Raw genomic sequence first — 17178 nt, 5'->3', positions numbered from 1 at the left:
GAGATGTAATGTACAACATGATAAATATAATTAACAGTTCTGTATGTTATATATGAAAGTTAAGAGAGTAAACCCTAAGAGTTCTTATCACAAAAAAAAAAAAAAAGAGTTGGGAAGTTGAAATGCTGGCCAAAATTCAAGGTAAATTTTGGTAGAAAGGGATTCTTCAAAGCAGACCCAAGTCTAAAGCTTTGCAGCAGACTAATACGTAAAACTGACTTTGGAACAAAACAAAAATATTTTTCAGTAACTCAAAGATTTATGTCAAGGAAGTTCACAGAAATTTGGCAACTGCTCTGTAGTTACTCAATCTTAATCCAGAAAGATCAAATGCTGCATTCCTGCAGACTGGCCTTGAGCTCTCCCGCAGCCCTGTTAATTGAATTTTATTTATTGTTGGGTTCTAGTGTGGCCTGCATATTAGTAACTCCAAATTAATAACTGCATATTAATAAACACCAAAGGCAAAATAATACACATATAATGTCTTGAACAGATATCATAGAGCAAAAATGGCACAAATGATGAAAAATAGAACTGGAGGAAATCCCTTTTGTTAGTGAGTCAATCTCTCCCTCTCCTTCCCCCTTCCTCTCTCTCTCTCTCTCTCTCTCTCACACACACACACACGCACACACACACACACACAATCCCAGCAGAAGCATTTCTTTCAGAATCAAAGAAACAGAAATGTGCAGATTCTGTTCTACTTTTCCCCTTGACTCCAAGGGAGGAAAGGAATAAATCCATTTTGGGGGGTAGAATGTAATGTAAAATATGTAGTGTTTCTGCTATGTTTGTATGTTATAGAAACTACTGTACTGAAGGTCATCTAGTATCATTTCTTTTGGTAACACTTCACACCTCATTTAATTTAACTACAAATTATGCCTCATCTTATTCATCAAAATAAAATGGTAATAATGCTGATAGCCACCTCATAGGGTTTTTGGTGAAGATTTAAAAAGTCTAACATATAAAGTGAGTGCTTGGCACAGAGTTAAGCATTCAGTAAATATTAGCTGTTATCATATTTACTTTTTGTTAGTAAGAAATTTCATGTGACCGTAGAATCTTTGGACATGGTATCCATGGAAGGCATAATATGCATTGCTTTTATATATTTAGGAAAGTCTTGAAAACTTAATGCACAGTGGTCAAAATCGACACAGAAAGTGAGAGTGATGATGGAAAGAGTCCTGCAATGGTTAGCGTTAATGCTAAACTTGTTTGATTTTTAAACTCAAGTGTGAGAGGCAAAATAATGGCCCACACAGATGTTCATGCCCTAATACTTGAAACCCATGAAAATGTTCACTTACATGTCAAAAGAGTTTTTGCAGATGTTATTTTGGATAGGACCCTTGAAAATGATTATCCTGTATCATCCAGATGGGCCCAAACTAATCATGAGTCCTTAAAAGAGAGAACCTGCTGTGGTCAGAGGGAGAGATACGATGATGGAAAAAGGGTCAGAGAGAAGTGATGTGAGATCTCACCCAGCAGACCAGCTGTTGTTGGCTCTAAAAAATAGAAGTGAGCTAATGGAACACAGGAGGCCCCTAAAACTGGGAAAGGCAAGGAAGCAGACTCTCTCCTTGAGCATCCAGAAAGGAACAAGGCCCTGTCCACACCTTGATTTTAGCCCAGTGAGTCCCAGTTTGGATCCATCCTATAGAACTGTGAGATAGTCAATTTGTTACAGCAGCAAAAGAGAACTAATAAACTGTCTACTGAAAAAACTGCACAACATGAGAGCTGTGAGTTTCAGTTTTATTTGGGGACTTACTGAGGACTATAGCCCAGGAGACACCTCTCAAATAGCTCTGAGGAGCTGCTCCAGAGAGCCTGGGGGTGGGGAGGTCAGTAGATTTGTGATTTTGGAGAAGAGGTATGTGCAATCAAGCACACATCTTGGTAGAAGGTTACTGTTAGTATGAGGAACAGGTCTCTCAGTTAATGATTTTAGTGCTTTTCTAAGTATGGGAAGATGCAAGAATCTGGGTTCATGAAATTTTCTCCTAAAAGTATCTAACTATCTGAGGGCCTGTTCTGCCTCTTTTCCCAGAGCACAGAGGGCCTCATCACTGATCTTCACCCTGAGTTCTTTCCAGGGCGTGCGGCAAGTCAGTGCGTGCAGTGGCTAATGACTCAATTCTTGTAGAAATGGGTGGCGAGTGACATTCCTTAGTTGGCAACACCAAGGTAGCAATCTTTTGCAAGGACATAGAACTTAGGTACATTTATTACATGTTTTGTACTAAAAAAAGTTTAAATGAAACATGCCATGAATAAGTAAACAGTACCAAAACTATATATTCCGCTGGCTTGAACTGTAGATGAATTAGGTACACAATATGCCAGTTTGCTGTTCTACAACATTTGAGATGGCTTAGCCCAGGCCTGAGGCTGAAGACTTTTGAGGTGTTGGCAATAAAGTCGAATCACTGGTATTTCAGGGCAATGTTGAATCCATCTCTGTTGAGACATTCAGACATACATTTATAAACGCACTGGGTGGTTTTATCATGCTTGGTGAAATTACATCTTTTGGAAACTCTTTTGGCAAGAAATAGTTTGGCCCACATTTCAGAAATTTAAAATATGGCATACCCTACATTTCTAAAATTGTAGAATTGAAGGACTTTCAGATCATTTTGTGTGACAAAACTTAATGAAAATAAATTAACATTGTGCAGTTCACCTTTTACAATAGCAATAGTGTGAATGAAGACTACTGATGTTTGTTACTGACTCGCAGTGCAATATGGTCTTGAAAAAAAATATGCCAACATTGAAATATCAGAATTTTATAAATATCTCCGGGGTAACTTACATATAAATCCATTTGGAAAGTTTCTATCTTCTGATGTACTTACACTGTAGAACAAAAATATGTAAAAGACACATTCTAACATTTCAACTATATTGTGTTCTCTATATCATTTTTTTGAAACTTACTGACACTTTATTACCTAGTACATTGTCAAGTTTATAAGTACTCTCTCTGAACTTATCAGAAAATTGGATTACTTAAGTACAGGTTACTACATGTCTGAAATTTATTATATTCTTTTTTTTTTTTTGCGGTACGCGGGCCTCTCCCGTTGCCGAGCACAGGGTCCGGACGTGCAGGTCCAGCGGCCATGGCTCACGGGCGCAGCCGCTCCACGGCATGTGGGATCTTCCCGGACCAGGGCACGAACCTGTGTCCCCTGCATTGGCAGGTGGACTCTCAACCACTGCGCCACCAGGGAAGCCCCTGAAATTTATTATATTCTTATTGATAGTTTGATCTATTACTGAAAGAGGTATGTTAAAAGAGTCTCCAATATGATTGCATATTTTTCCATTTCCATGAAATTCTGTTTTATAAATAATACGTATATATATATATATATACACATCACATATACATAGGCTATGTTATGTTTGGAGTCACAAGATATTTCAGGTTAATTTAAATGTTTAGCATTAGATAGTGGTCCCATTTATATTTTATAATGCAATTTTCCCCTGAAAGTCCATTTAATCAAACAGCAATACAGCAAATTAACTTTCTTTGAATTATTTTTACCTAGTATTTGTTTTTCTATTCTTTTGTCTTCAACCTTTTTGTTTTCATGATTTTGATGAGTCTCTTCTAAATGTGGTAGAGTCAGAATTTTTGCTTCCTAAATGAAAGTCTGCCTTTTATATTGGTGTATTTAATCCTTTTGATATATTGGAATTTATTTTCAAGATTTCATTTTACTCTTTTAAAACACGTGCCTTTTAAATGTTTTCCCCCTCCTTTTATTCATTCTTTTGGAGCTTAAATGATGTACTTGTCAGGATAGAGGCCAAACTGCAAGAATAACAAAAAGACTTTAAAATAAGTACCTTAAAGAGCATAAATGTTGACTTCTCTCTCATGGAACATTTCAGAAGTGGGCCAGGATGGGGGTAGGGGTGGGGGAGGCGCTGCCACATCAACATAGGTAGGCAACTCTACTACCTGAGGTCCTTCAGGTATTCAGGCTGGTAGATTGGTTCTGTCACTCTGCTATCTTTAATGCTTAATTTCAATTTTTTTTGCATCTCATGTGATCACTCTGGTTGTTGCCATTTTCTAGCCTGTGGAAAAGGAAAATAGAGAAGGCTTCCTTATAAAAAGTTTATCTGTTTTCACACATCACTTCCACTTGCAGACAACTAGCAAAAACTGTAATAGGGACACAACTAGCTGACAATGAAGTTGAGAAATGTGGCCTCTGGCTGGTAACTCATGTGCTCAGCTAAGATTCAGGGTACTCTGTTCCTAAAAGGAACAAAGGGAAAAAGGATTCTGCCAATAACACTTTGGCTCATTACTCCTTTCCTGCTTTATGTGATATATTCATCCAGTAATAGAAATAGTTCTATCTTGCTTTTATTTTTATCCTTTGATGAGATCATAGTTACTGTTACAATCAAGTGTTATTTAGATTTACCCATACGGTTGCTAATTTTTTTGCTTATCAATTCTCCTTGCCCCTTAGTCCTTCCTTTTGGGTTCAATTTTTCTATTCTTGAAGAACATTGTGTTGTCTATTGCTGCATAACAAATTGCTCTAATATGTAATGGATTGAAACACCTATTATCTCACAGTTTCTGGATGTCAGAATCTGGTGCGGCTTTGCTGTGACCTCTGCTTCAGGGTCTCTCCCAGGCTGCAATCAACGTGTCAATGGGGGATATGGTCATCTGAAGGCTCAACTGAGGAGGTATCTGTTTCCACCTCACTCAATTGTTTGTTGACAGGATTCAGTTCTTCGAGGGTGGGCAATTGGACTAAGGTCTTGGTTCCTTGCTGGCTGTTTGCCAGAGGCCACCCTCTGTTCTTTGCCCTGTGAGCCTCTCCAACGTGGCAGCTTCTTCAACATGTCATATAAGCATAAGGGCAATAGAGGAAGAAAGCCAGCAAGACAGAAGTCACAGTCTTTTATAACCTAATACCGGAAGTGACATCCTATCACTTTTGCTGTATTTATTTGTTAGAAGCAAATCACTCAGTCCAGCCCACGCTCAAGAGGAGCGGATTTTACCTAGGCATGAATCCCAACAGGTGGGGATCAGTGGGAGCCAGGTCAGAAGTTGCCTGCTACAAACATCCTCTTTATGAGTTCTTTTAGTAAGAGTCTTAGGGCAATAGCTCTATCAATTGTTGTTGACTTAAAAATGTCTTTATTTCAGCCTCATCTATTTCTTCTGGGACTTCAAATAGAAGTATGTCAGACCCCTTGATATTGTAACACAGGCCAATGCTGCCATGTTCTTTTTTTTCTCCCCCAGTCTTTTTTATCTTTGGATGTCATTTTGGGAGTTTATATTGCTGTGTTTTCAGGCTCACTGATCTTTGCTTGTGCAATGTCATTGATTTCTAACCTTTGTACATTTAGACATTTCAAAACACACTTCCAGATGGCTCACCATCAAAGGATAAACAGAGTAGAAATTTGAAAATATTTAAACTAAACAATAAAGAAAGTATTTTGTTTCAAACTCTGTATGCAGCCAAACATAGAACTTAGGAAATTTTAAATAGAGGACTTTAAATACTTCTTTAAAAAACAAAATTGAAAATTAGTGAGATTGTATCTAGATCAGGAAGTTAGGAAAAGAACAAACAAGTAAATCTAAGGAACTTAGAATGAAGGAAATTATAAATATAAATGAATAAATAAAATTAGAAAACAAAGATACAGGTGAGATCAATGCCAAAATTGTTATTTGAAAAGCCTAATAAAATCAACTTTTGGCAGAATTATTCAAAGAATATAGGGAGATGACCCAGAAAATAATATGTGAAATATAAAAAACAGTATACCTATAGATATATCAGAGGTTTTTTTTAAAGATAAGTAAATAATAGGAAAATTTTATGCTAATAAGTATTGCAAATTAGGTAAAATACACCATTTGCTAGAGATTTATAACTTTCTAAACCAGCTTTTGAATAAATAGAAAACACGAATAAACCTGTAAGTATGACAGATAAATAAAGGGAGGCAATCAAGCATTTATTCCGCTTTTCCTATACAGGCTCTATTTCAGGATATCTGAATAGAAGATGAGGGCAAGTCTGTCTTTGCAGAAGTGGCCTAGGTAATCAATGAAGAAGGATTGGTAGAATTAGAACACCAGCATTTTGCATGCCCAAGTGAACTGTTCATCAGGAGTGGCTAAGATCACAAAAAGAGACAACCAACTATTAACATTTGAGGGGCATGTTTAAAAGTTTAGAAGTACCTAAAAAGTAAATTTAACAAAGAAATGGGACCTAAAACTGAGCAAGCCACTTGGTTCAAGTTCTTATTTGCATATAATGATTTAATTGTAACCAATGACAGAGGGATTTAATGATTTAATTATAAGCAATGACAGAGGGATTTATAGTGTTGTAAGGTTCACAAAAGTTGTGTTATGTCAGAGAATGGTTCTTGCAAGAGCTGAACTGAGTCCTGGAGGCTGGCTACACTTTAGCCAGGTGCAGGCAGAGGAGTACATAACATAATGCAGGGGAGAAAGGCATGAGGCAGGACGAATGGGTGGTGGAAAGAGCTTGAGGGACATTGTGGGTCCAGCTGAGCAGTTTCTTTTATTTTACTAATAAATGGTCATTTCAATGGCGATGGAATATCACATAATGATGATAGAATGTCATTCAAGGATTTCATCCAGAAAGTGAAAATAAGGAAACCTTATTTGAAATGGAGTTGGGAAGCTCTGAAGGGGGAGCTCTCACACACCACCATTCATTGCCCTTTGCAGACTCCATCAGGAAGGAGCATACCTTTCACTCCCTAACAGGAAGTAGCTTACTTTACACACCTCAGCAGGAGAAAAGATGATTTTTCTCCTTGCCCAGCCAATGGGAAACCACTACACTTCAGCCAATGAAAAGCTGCCACCACCCTGAATTCTCATTGGCCTCCAATGAACTTTTGTTCAAAACAGCCCCTCCCAACTTCCTCCTCTCCTCTATAAAAGCAAGCCCCTTTTCTCTATTCTCTGACCTTGCCTGTAGTATGCCATAGCTTGCACGTCCTGAGTTGCAATTCCTCTTCTATTCCTGAATAAACTCATTTTGCTAGTTGAATAACTGGCTATTTTATTTTAAGGCTGACAAAAGTAACTTGATCATATCAATATTTTAATAGGATTGGCCTACTGGCAATATGAAGCATACTTTAGAGCAAGATAAGATTGCAGGAAGGAAGGTCAATTAAAACAAAGATAGCAATTTATTTAAATATCAGTGATTTAATTTAAGTTAGAAAACCCACCAATATCATCAGCCATATTAATAAATCACCTGGGAGTGGAATGAGTAATTTCTTAGAGTGAATATATGTGTGTATATATATATATATATATATATATATATAATTAAATATAATAAAAATAATAAAATGGTCATTTCTTGTGCTTATGTTCTGGACTTGGGACCAGGAAGACCTAGACTTAAATTTTGGATTCACAATTTAATAGCAGTATAATTCTAAGAAAGTCACAACCACTGTGCACCTCAGTAGGTTCATCTTTAAAATAAGATGGCAGGGATTGTTTTGTTCACTGCTGTGTCTCCAGCACTAGCATAGTGATTTAAACACTGCTAATGTCAATAAATATTTACTGATTAAAGGCATGTCTACTCTAGAGTTGCTGTGCTAATGAAATGAGATAAAAATTGTGAAAGTTTCTAGAACAAATAACTCTAAAATTTATATGGAATCACAAAAGTCCCAGAATTGTCAAAGCAATCCTGAGGAAAAAAGAACAAAACTGGAGGCATAACCCTTCCAGACCTCACACTATACTACAAAGCTACAGTAATCAAAACATCATGGTATTGGCTCAAAACAGACATATAGATCAATGGAAGAGAATAGACACCTGGAAATAAACCCACACACCTTTGGTCAATTAATCTATGACAAAGGAAGCAAGAATATACAATGCAGAAAAGACAATCTTTTCAATAAGTGTTGGGAAAGCGGGACAGCTACATGTAAATCAATGAAATTAGAACACTTGGTCACACCATACACAAAAATAAACTCAAAATGGATTAAAGACCTAAATGTAAGGCCAGAAACTATCAAACTCTTAGAGGAAAACATAGGCAGAACACTCTATGACATAAATCACAGCAAGATCCTTTTTGACCCACCTCCTAGAGAAATGGAAATAAAAACAAAAATAAACAAATGGGACCTAATGAAACTCAAAAGCTTTTGCACAGCAAAGGAAACCATAAACAAGACCAAAAGACAACCCTAAGAATGGGAGAAAATATTTGCAAATGAAGCAACTGACAAAGGATTAATCTCCAAAATTTACAAGCAGCTCATGCAGCTCAATATCAAGAAAACAAACAACCCAATCCAAAAATGGGCAGAAGACCTAAATAGACATTTCTCCAAAGAAGATATACAGATTGCCAACAAACACATGAAAGAATGCTCAACATCATTAATCATAAGAGAAATGCAAATCAAAAGTACAATGAGATATCATCTCCCACCGGTCAGAATGGCCATCATCAAAAAATCTAGAAACAATAAATGCTGGAGAGGGTGTGGAGAAAAGGGAACCCTTCTACACTGTTGGTGGGAATGTAAATTGGTGCAGCCAGTATGGAAAACAGTATGGAGGTTCCTTAAAAAACTAAAAATAGAGCTACCACATGACCCAGCAATCCGCTCCTGAGTGTATATCCAGAAAAGATGAAAACTTGAATTCAAAAATATACATGTACCCCAATGTTCATAGCAGCACTATTTACAACAGCCAAGACACAGTAACAACCAAAGTGCCCATCAACAGACAACTGGTTTAAGAAGATGTGGTTATCATATATACAATAGAATATTACTCAGTCATAAAAAAGAATGAAATATTGCCATCTGTGGCAACATGGATGGACCTAGAGATTATTATACTCAGTGAAGTAAGTCAGACAGAGAAAGACAAGTATTACATGATATCACTTATATGTGGAATTTAAAAAGTAATACCAATGAATCTATATACAAAACAGAAACAGACTCACAGACATAGAAAAAAAACTTATGGTTACCAAAGGGGAAAGGGAGGGTGGGAGGGATAAATTAGGAGTATGGGATTAACAGATACAAACTACTATACATAAAATCGATAAGCAAAAAGGATTTACTGTGTAGCAAAAGGAACTATATTCAATATCTTGTAATAACATATAATGGAAAATAATCTGAAAATATATATATAACTGAATCACTTTGCTGTATACCTGAAACAATGACAATTTTGTAAATCAAATATACTTTAATTTTAAAAAATTGTGAAAGTTCCTAACACAGTTCTTAACAAAGATACTATTAAATGGCTGCTTTGTGCCAGGAACTATGCCAGCTGCTGGGGATATGAAGATGAATAAGACAGCCTTCCTACTCTTGGGAGCTTCAGTCTAAAGGAGCTACACAAAGTATTTGTGATGGAGCACAAGGTACTGCGAAGCTCAGAGTAGGTGCTCTATAAACATGGAACCTAAATTTTATAACACTTTACAGTTTACAAAGCACTTTCATGAACACTATCCTATTTGAAACAATGGGTACCATAAATTTTACAAGAATAAACAAAGGTCTTAGGCATTCAGCAGAGGGAGGGATGATCTTTTGTGATGAGTAAGCATGACTACATGGGAAAGATGGAATTTTAGTTGAGTTTCAGAATACAGATGGATTTTGACAGGAGTGAAAGATGGAAGGGTGGGAGTTTCATAAGACAGAGAAATACGCAAGCAAAAGCTTGTCCTCCGTAATTCCGTATCACCTTTTTATCTGTGTTCACAAACCATATGTTTATAAATTCCCTCTGGAATACTGCCGAATCTTGATATCTGTAATTTTTGGAATCTACCCTTACTGGCCTTTGAAAATCTGGAAAACCTTTTTTTATTCATCTTTAATTTTCATGCACGTGATTCATGAATTCTGATGATTACTAATGGAAGTTACATGACAGTATTCACTTATTCACAAATACTTATTGAAACCTTGATAAGCTCAAGGCCTTGTCCCTGGCAGTGCGGGGCCTACTAAGATGAACTATGTATACAAGCAACTACCCCACAAAGCAGAGAGCTGTAAGTGCCCTAACGGAGCTGAAGCTGGATTTACACTAGGAGGGCTGAGAGGAGAGGGATCATCTGCAGCGGGTTTTTTTGGTTTGTTTTTTTTATCCAGTTCTCCTCCTACAAGTCATTCATCTGACTTTGGAGATTTGACCTTATAAAAAAAGATTAACTGTTCTGTTACAACCTCCTCTTCCGGATTACTTGCAGGGTTTGCTGTGACCGGTTCAACTCGAACGTCTTTCTCTTTACCAGAAGACTGAGGCAATTTAGGAGCCGAATGACTGCCGACTCTCTGCCCTCAGGTTCAGAACTCACCATACATTGTCTCGAGGGACTTTACTCAGGCCTGTACTTTCTTGTTCTGAATATTCTTTAACGTATCTTTTATTGTGTTTAGCATATTTGCAATATCCAGCTGACTTTAGCCTTTGAAGAGTAGCCTTAGGCAGGAAGGCCCAGGAAAAGTTACTGCTCTTTGTGACGCACTATCCCATCCTGCCTGTCAGTTTTTCTAACCCTCAGGATGGCCCTGAAGGATGGAACATCTTATCCATGTAAAACTGTTGTGGAGATTCTGACCCTCTAAGAGAAAAATTTATCCAAGGTCTCAAAGCTCAGAAGTGGTAGACCTTGGATTTGAACATCGCTATTTCTGACCTTAAAGCCCATGCTTTTCCCACCACAACCTATTAACCGTGATAAAGTGTATTTTAAAATTAATCTTCCTGGTTTTTTAAAATTCTTTAAAAAAATCTCAGTTCACCAGTTTCCTGTTCAGGCTCATGGATTTCAGGTGCTCAACGAGCATCTATTTGCCATTCAAAGCCTAGGATCATTATCTGCCTTCTTCGGTATCCTCGTTTATTCATTACCGTGATCATTTGTAACTTTATAGTCATAGTTATTCTCCTGGGTGTCTGCCTATTGGCTTTCTGAAATTTCCCACTGTCCTTGTTGACAATGGCTAGAATTCCCTTTTATCATAGTTTTTGAACTCCAAGATGACAATCTCCCATTTTTTTTTTTCTTAATGGGCAGGAGGAGGAGGGAAGCGCAGGACAAAAGAAAGTGGTTTAGTTAACTGGGGATTGTTTTACTGTATCTTTCCGTCAGACGTTCAGCTATCTTGTAAAATTTATTGTTCCTGCTTGGCAACCCCAGAAGGTAACAAAGCAGCAAGGTCATCAATACAAAACCTGGTCAGTAGGTAGAACAACAAGGCGCGTAGCCCCGCCTCTATAACCACGCCCGGGAGGCGGGGCCGCCCTCGCGGCCCGCGGGACTTATAGGTCAGCCGGAAGGCGCGTGAGGCCTTGGCGGTGCACTGAGCAGGCCCTCGCCGGGACCCCGGGCGTCAGGCAGGCGCAGCGTCAGCCCGCCCCCAGTCTTGGAGCCTCCCTCTCGTGGCGGCTGCAGTGCGGCCTGCGTCGTCTCCCGTAGTTATCCGACCGGCTATGGCCGCTCGTCTCCTGCGTGTCGCCTCCGCCGCCCTCGGCGACACAGCCGGCCGGTGGCTGCTCCTCGCCGGACCCCGCGCGGGAGCCGGCGGTCTCCGGGGAAGCCGAGGGCAGGGCGGGAGCGCCAGGCCGGGCCTGGGCGGCGGCGCAGCTGCGGCGACGCGGACGCTGAGCGTGTCGGCGCGCGCGCGAAGCAGGTGAGGCGCAGGGGGCGCGTGGGCGTTGGGTCCCTGGCAGAACTGCCGCGCTCCTTCCGCCCGCTTTCCGGTTCCGTCTGCTTCCCCCGGCGACGGCGTGCGGGCCACACGCCCGGCCCCGCCCGCCTCTTGCTCCGCCTTCTCCGTGTCACCGGCACGTCGCTCGGTGTGGTCACGGCCTCCTTTACTTACCGCTGCCAAGTTGCCTTTCAGATCCACTGACGCCTGGCGGGGAATGGAGGCCCGGGACCCCCGATCTCCTTGTCCCAGTGCCTCCTGTGCCCTCAGGAAAACCGGGCACTTTGCTGCCGCTGGTTCTCCGTGCGGTTTGGCGAGGATCTAACCTTTGCTATGCTCTTAACCGCGGTGACCTTCGTAAGATGCGCCCCGTTCGTGTCCTGGCCTGCAGTTTCTTATCGTGCCTTCCTCCTGCTAGGTCAGGACGTTCTGTCTCCAAGTCCGTGTCCATTTAGGATACACCCGCTCTGTCCCCGAGCTTCCCTGTTTGCTCTCTTGTGGTTGCTGTCGGGGTAAAAGCCCCAGCGTTGGACTGGCAAGGCAGGGTTTTAAACTGGGCTTTGACACTTATTGTCCAGTTTGTCTAACGTCAGTGGAGGATAATAATCGTGTCGGCCTCACAGGATTATTTGAAGAACAAATGAGAGCATACAGGTAATGCAGGGAGTCTTGTGTCTGGCCAGTATCGAGGACTCAGTAGATCCCACCTGTTAGCATCAGCTGCCTCCTAGGCTCACAGCGTTGTGTTTTGTATTAAGTGTCGAAAGAGGTGAGAGAAAATTTGCCCAAAATATGTTGCAGTCTTATATTCTTGGGCAGATTCGTTTCTCAAAGACAGAATCCCCTTAGATATAATAGAGAGAAAATTTCCTCATAATTTCAGAGTATAGCACTGTGTTGGCGCCTTACATAATGCAGGTCTCGGAACAGCTCTTTGACTCCCTTGCTGTTGTGTAGCAGCAAGAAGGAGCTGCAGGGAGAAAGGGCTGGATTTGTATTCCTCTCTAGTTTCTTCTTCATGAGGTTCCTGAGAATAGGGTGGAGGAGTTACTCATCTTTTCTCCTGTAATCCCATAATATAGTGGGTGCTCAATACATTTTTGTTGCATGAACTGTGAGGGAGATAGTGGGGAAGGCAAGCAGGGGTTATTTGTCCCTGTTTCCGTTACACTTTCCTGTCTTTGACCTTCCTCTGCCTGGATGCCTTGTTTTCTGCATTGTATGCTTTCTTGAAAATTTGTGTATAAATTGGGACATATGTTGAACATATTTGTGTAACTAGTATTTAAAGGAACATGATTGCTTTTGTAAATGGGAATTATATCCCCCAAACTTACTGTTTGAATCGGTACATCAAGTTGTCTTAAAGGGAAGCACATCCGTCTGCTCCCTTATAAACCTGCTTTGCCCCTCATTGGCACAGTTTCCATTGGTGCCCTGTGCTTCCTATCACAGACTTTGGAGTTACAACTAGGTTTTCTGACTCTTATTATCTAAGACTTATGCTATCCAATATGGTCACTACTAACCACATGTAGTCATTTAAGTTTAAGATAATTAAAGTTAAATAAAATTAAAGAATCATTTTCCCAGTTCCACTGGCCACATTTCAAGTACTGGATAAACACACATGGCTAGAAGCTACTGTCTGGGACATCACAGCTATAGAATATCTCTGTTATTGCACAAAGTTTGGACAGAACAGTCTAGAAGCTGTAGTTCTGACTTTGAAGTTTAACATTTAGATAAGCTTTCAGTAATTGAGAGTCGAAAAACTCCTTTTACTCCAAAATACCCTGATATAGTACTTTATATTTTGTAGTGATTTAGGTTGTAAAGGGCTTTCACATGTATTATTTCCCTTGACTCTTAAGAAAATCCTGAGATAGGTGAGGTAGATAAACGAGAATAAAAATTTATATTAAGTAGCATGCAAAACTAGGACTAGAACTCACATAGTTTTTGTTTGTTTTTTGAGCACCATTAGAGTTGATAATTCTTTAGCCCATAGGGTCATTTGGAAGAGTTAAGGTGGCTATGGAAGTGGGGAGCCCTAGACGGGGCCCTTTTCTTGGACCAACTACCCCAGGCTACCCCACATAATGAAAGGGTGGGCATCAGCAGCCATAACTCCTCTCCCTATTAGAAGTCTGTTAAGAGCTTTACCACAGCAGCCCCTGGAGAGCTTTGTCAAAATATCTGCTGTGGTTGAGCAGAATAAGTGGCGGTGCATAAAGGGTAAACAAGTGAAGAAAATAGTTGTTTGTGGTGCTGGCTAACTCATTGATGATAGAGGATTTAGAAGGATCCTAATTACTTCCCAGTGCATGAAATCTTATCCTTTTTGGAAACAGCTAGAAGCTTTTTGCTAGTTCTTAGAATTGGAGAAGCAAACTATAGAAAACCCACAAATACCACTTGTTAATAGTGAATGGATAAAGTTACCTGGATAAAGTGCGTGTGTATAATGCTTTAAGGAACAAAATATTTCCACAAACTTTCTCTCCTTTAATTCTCTCAGCAGCTGGGTGAAGTCACTGTTATTGCCATTTTACCCATGGTCACCTAATGAGTATACGTATGTCAGAACCAGGGCTAGAATCTACGTTTTCTGACTCTTACATCTTATATTCCATGCTTTCTCAGCTGCAAAATTACTTTTTCTCTCTCATTTCTGCTTCCTCTCCTGTTCGTTGATAAACCTGTTATTACTCTGCAGTTTTTTTCTGGGGCTGTATACCTTTTTTAATATGTAGCAGCAGTTCAGGCTCCTTAACAACAAAAGGACTTTTAAATAAAAGTTATCAATCAGTGTTTGTTGAGCTCTACAGTATGTTAGGAATTTTGCATATGTTGTCAAAACTATGAGATAAACGTTACCCTGATTTTACAGAAGAGGAGTCTGACGTCAGAGTTGCAATTCCTTGGCTGTAGCTCATCTCTAGAGTGCTGCAGAAGAGCAGCAGTGCCCAAACCTCCGGCCTTCAGTAGTGTGTATAAATGATGGAATTCTTTCTGCTGCACTTCTTGTACCTTAGGCTACCAGGCATTTTTTGATGTCAAATCTCTAGGCTTCTGCAGGGCTCAGACCCATATTTCCATCAGGCTTCTGGACATTTGCATCTGTTTATTATTAAATCAAACAGGTCTAAAGTTGTACTCATTTCCAATATTCCCCAAAGCTCCTTCTCCTCCTAAGTTAAACTTAAGTTAAACTGTACTCCCTCATTGTCTGAGCTAGAAATGTCAACATTATTTCTTCCCTCTCCAAAAGTTTTTAATTCTGCCTCCTGAATATCTCTCAGTATCTCTCAAATCAGTGTCTCCTACGTCCCTGCTTTGTTTATGACCTCCAGTGTGGTCTCCCTGCCTCCAGAGTATCTTCATTCCTAGTCATTTTTCTTCGAAAAAATAGCAGTTGCCTAGTTGAAAATCACGAATGTTTGGGAATACTTGCTTTAAAGCATTTTTTGCTACAAAAAGAAGTCAGAGAGCACATGCCCATTTAAGGGACATTCTCTCTCTCTTTCTCACATACACACACACACACACACAGACACACACTTCTGATCAAAATTTTTAATTACTAGGATCCTCATTTTTCAGCATTGAGTTATCAAGGATGACATTATCTGATAAGGCCTCAGCTGCCTTGTTTGGGAAATGAGATGATGGACTTGGTAACTTGCAAGATATTTACAGCTCTGAAATTATGTAATTCTAGGTTTTACTTAAACTAAACAACGTTTTCTTTGATGGACTATTACCATCTATTGGCAGTAGTGGAAATTACAACTAATTCGTTTAAGCTGAAGTACATCTTTTCAATTGTGAGGTAAAAATTTAAATGACCAGTAGTGGAGGATAAGTAGTTGATAATATGATTTCTTTTTTTTTTTTTTGGCGGTACACGGGCCTCTCACTGTTGTGGCCTCTCCCGTTGCGGAGCACAGGCTCCGGACTCACAGGCTCAGCGGCCATGGCTCAAGGGCCCAGCCACTCCGCGGCATGTGGGATCTTCCCAGACCCGGGCACGAACCCGTGTCCCCTGCATCGGCAGACGGACTCTCAACCACTGCGCCACCAGGGAAGCCCAATAATAATATGATTTCTTTTCCCAAAGTTTGGACTGATGTTTGTGAGAAGGGTAAGAAATTTAAGTTAGTTAGCTAACTGATAACTAGCTGATAGCTATCCTATAGTAATGAAACATGTAAGGAGATATTATATTTATTTTCTGACATATTCAAGCAAAGAAAACCCTTTTTCTAGTCCCTTTGTTTTTCGAGTACACTATATGGACCAAAATGAGATGTTCAAATACTCAGAAAACTATCAAACTGCTGGCTCTCAGTGACCGTACTTATCAGACACTTGCATAACAATTGCCTTATCAATAGCAGAATGATTTGTTTTTAAAGCTCTCCACAACCGTCACCTAGTCTTTTAGGGACACATTCATAGAAACATTGTTTTTCAGAGAGCTATGTGAGAGCAAAGCAAACTTCACGAGTGATAATGATTGCTAAGCATTTCATGTAACTGTGACCTGAGAGTGACCACTGGGGAGACACATACTACAGGTGGCCTTGATAGTGATGTACTTGCTATTTCCTTTAAGGTGGCAGAGCTTCCCTCCTGGTAGGTGGGCAGATAGATATGCCTGTGATTTGTGGTGTCTCCTTCCCAAATGAACTTGGGAAAGAAAAGAAAATACCGTAAAGGAGGATATTTGCATGCACACAGGCACACACACAACCTATTTTTTGACGTTACAGGTTCTTAGAACAATTATTTTAAAGTATCTTTTGAAATTATTAAAAATAATAAAGGACTGCTTCCTTTTCCAGCTCAGAAGATAAAATAACAGTCCACTTTATAAACCGTGACGGTGAAACATTAACAAGCAAAGGAAAAGTTGGTGACACTCTACTAGATATTGTGGTTGAAAATAATCTTGATATTGATGGTTTTGGTGAGTATGGAACATTCTTTAAAATTTATAAGTGAAACTATTGAATAGGTTTCAGCTTTGTTTTTTCGAAGAATTTTAACTAGAGTATGCTAAGTGAAATATTAAAATTCAGGATGTGTTAGTGTTATATTCTCACCTATAAAGAATAAGTGACACTGTGTTTCTCTTCTTTGAACATTAATTAGCTATATGCCCCAAAGTCTGTTGCTTCATTACCTTATTGATTATGTGTGCAATGCAAAGCTGGGAGTAGGAAGTGGAATTGAAAGATACCAGGTTGAGATAATAAATGTCATATCAGTGGGTAGTTAAATCATTTTAACTTAGTCTTTTTTTAAACTTTTTAGTTTGAAATAATCTTTGACTTATAGAAAAGTTGCAAAAAT

At 39.5% G+C, this 17178-nt stretch overlaps 1 protein-coding gene across 1 annotated transcript in view; it reads left to right on the top strand.

Moving 5' to 3' along the window:
- Positions 1–11318: 11318 nt before the first annotated feature.
- Positions 11319–17178, top strand: part of FDX1 (ferredoxin 1) — a 35573-nt gene continuing 29713 nt past the window's right edge. The window contains exons 1-2 of the mRNA XM_029208777.1: positions 11319–11799; positions 16668–16792. Of these exons, the coding sequence (XP_029064610.1) occupies positions 11600–11799; positions 16668–16792 (325 nt within the window). The 5' untranslated portion in view covers positions 11319–11599. The remainder of the gene's footprint in view (positions 11800–16667; positions 16793–17178) is intronic.

The sequence above is a fragment of the Monodon monoceros genome, unplaced genomic scaffold, assembly GCF_005190385.1.
Source record: "Monodon monoceros isolate NGI ecotype Baffin Bay Population unplaced genomic scaffold, NGI_Narwhal_1 Super_Scaffold_7, whole genome shotgun sequence".
NCBI lineage: Eukaryota > Metazoa > Chordata > Mammalia > Artiodactyla > Monodontidae > Monodon > Monodon monoceros.
Note: the sequence above shows the minus strand (reverse complement) of the source record. Positions and strands in the feature narration are given on the sequence as shown.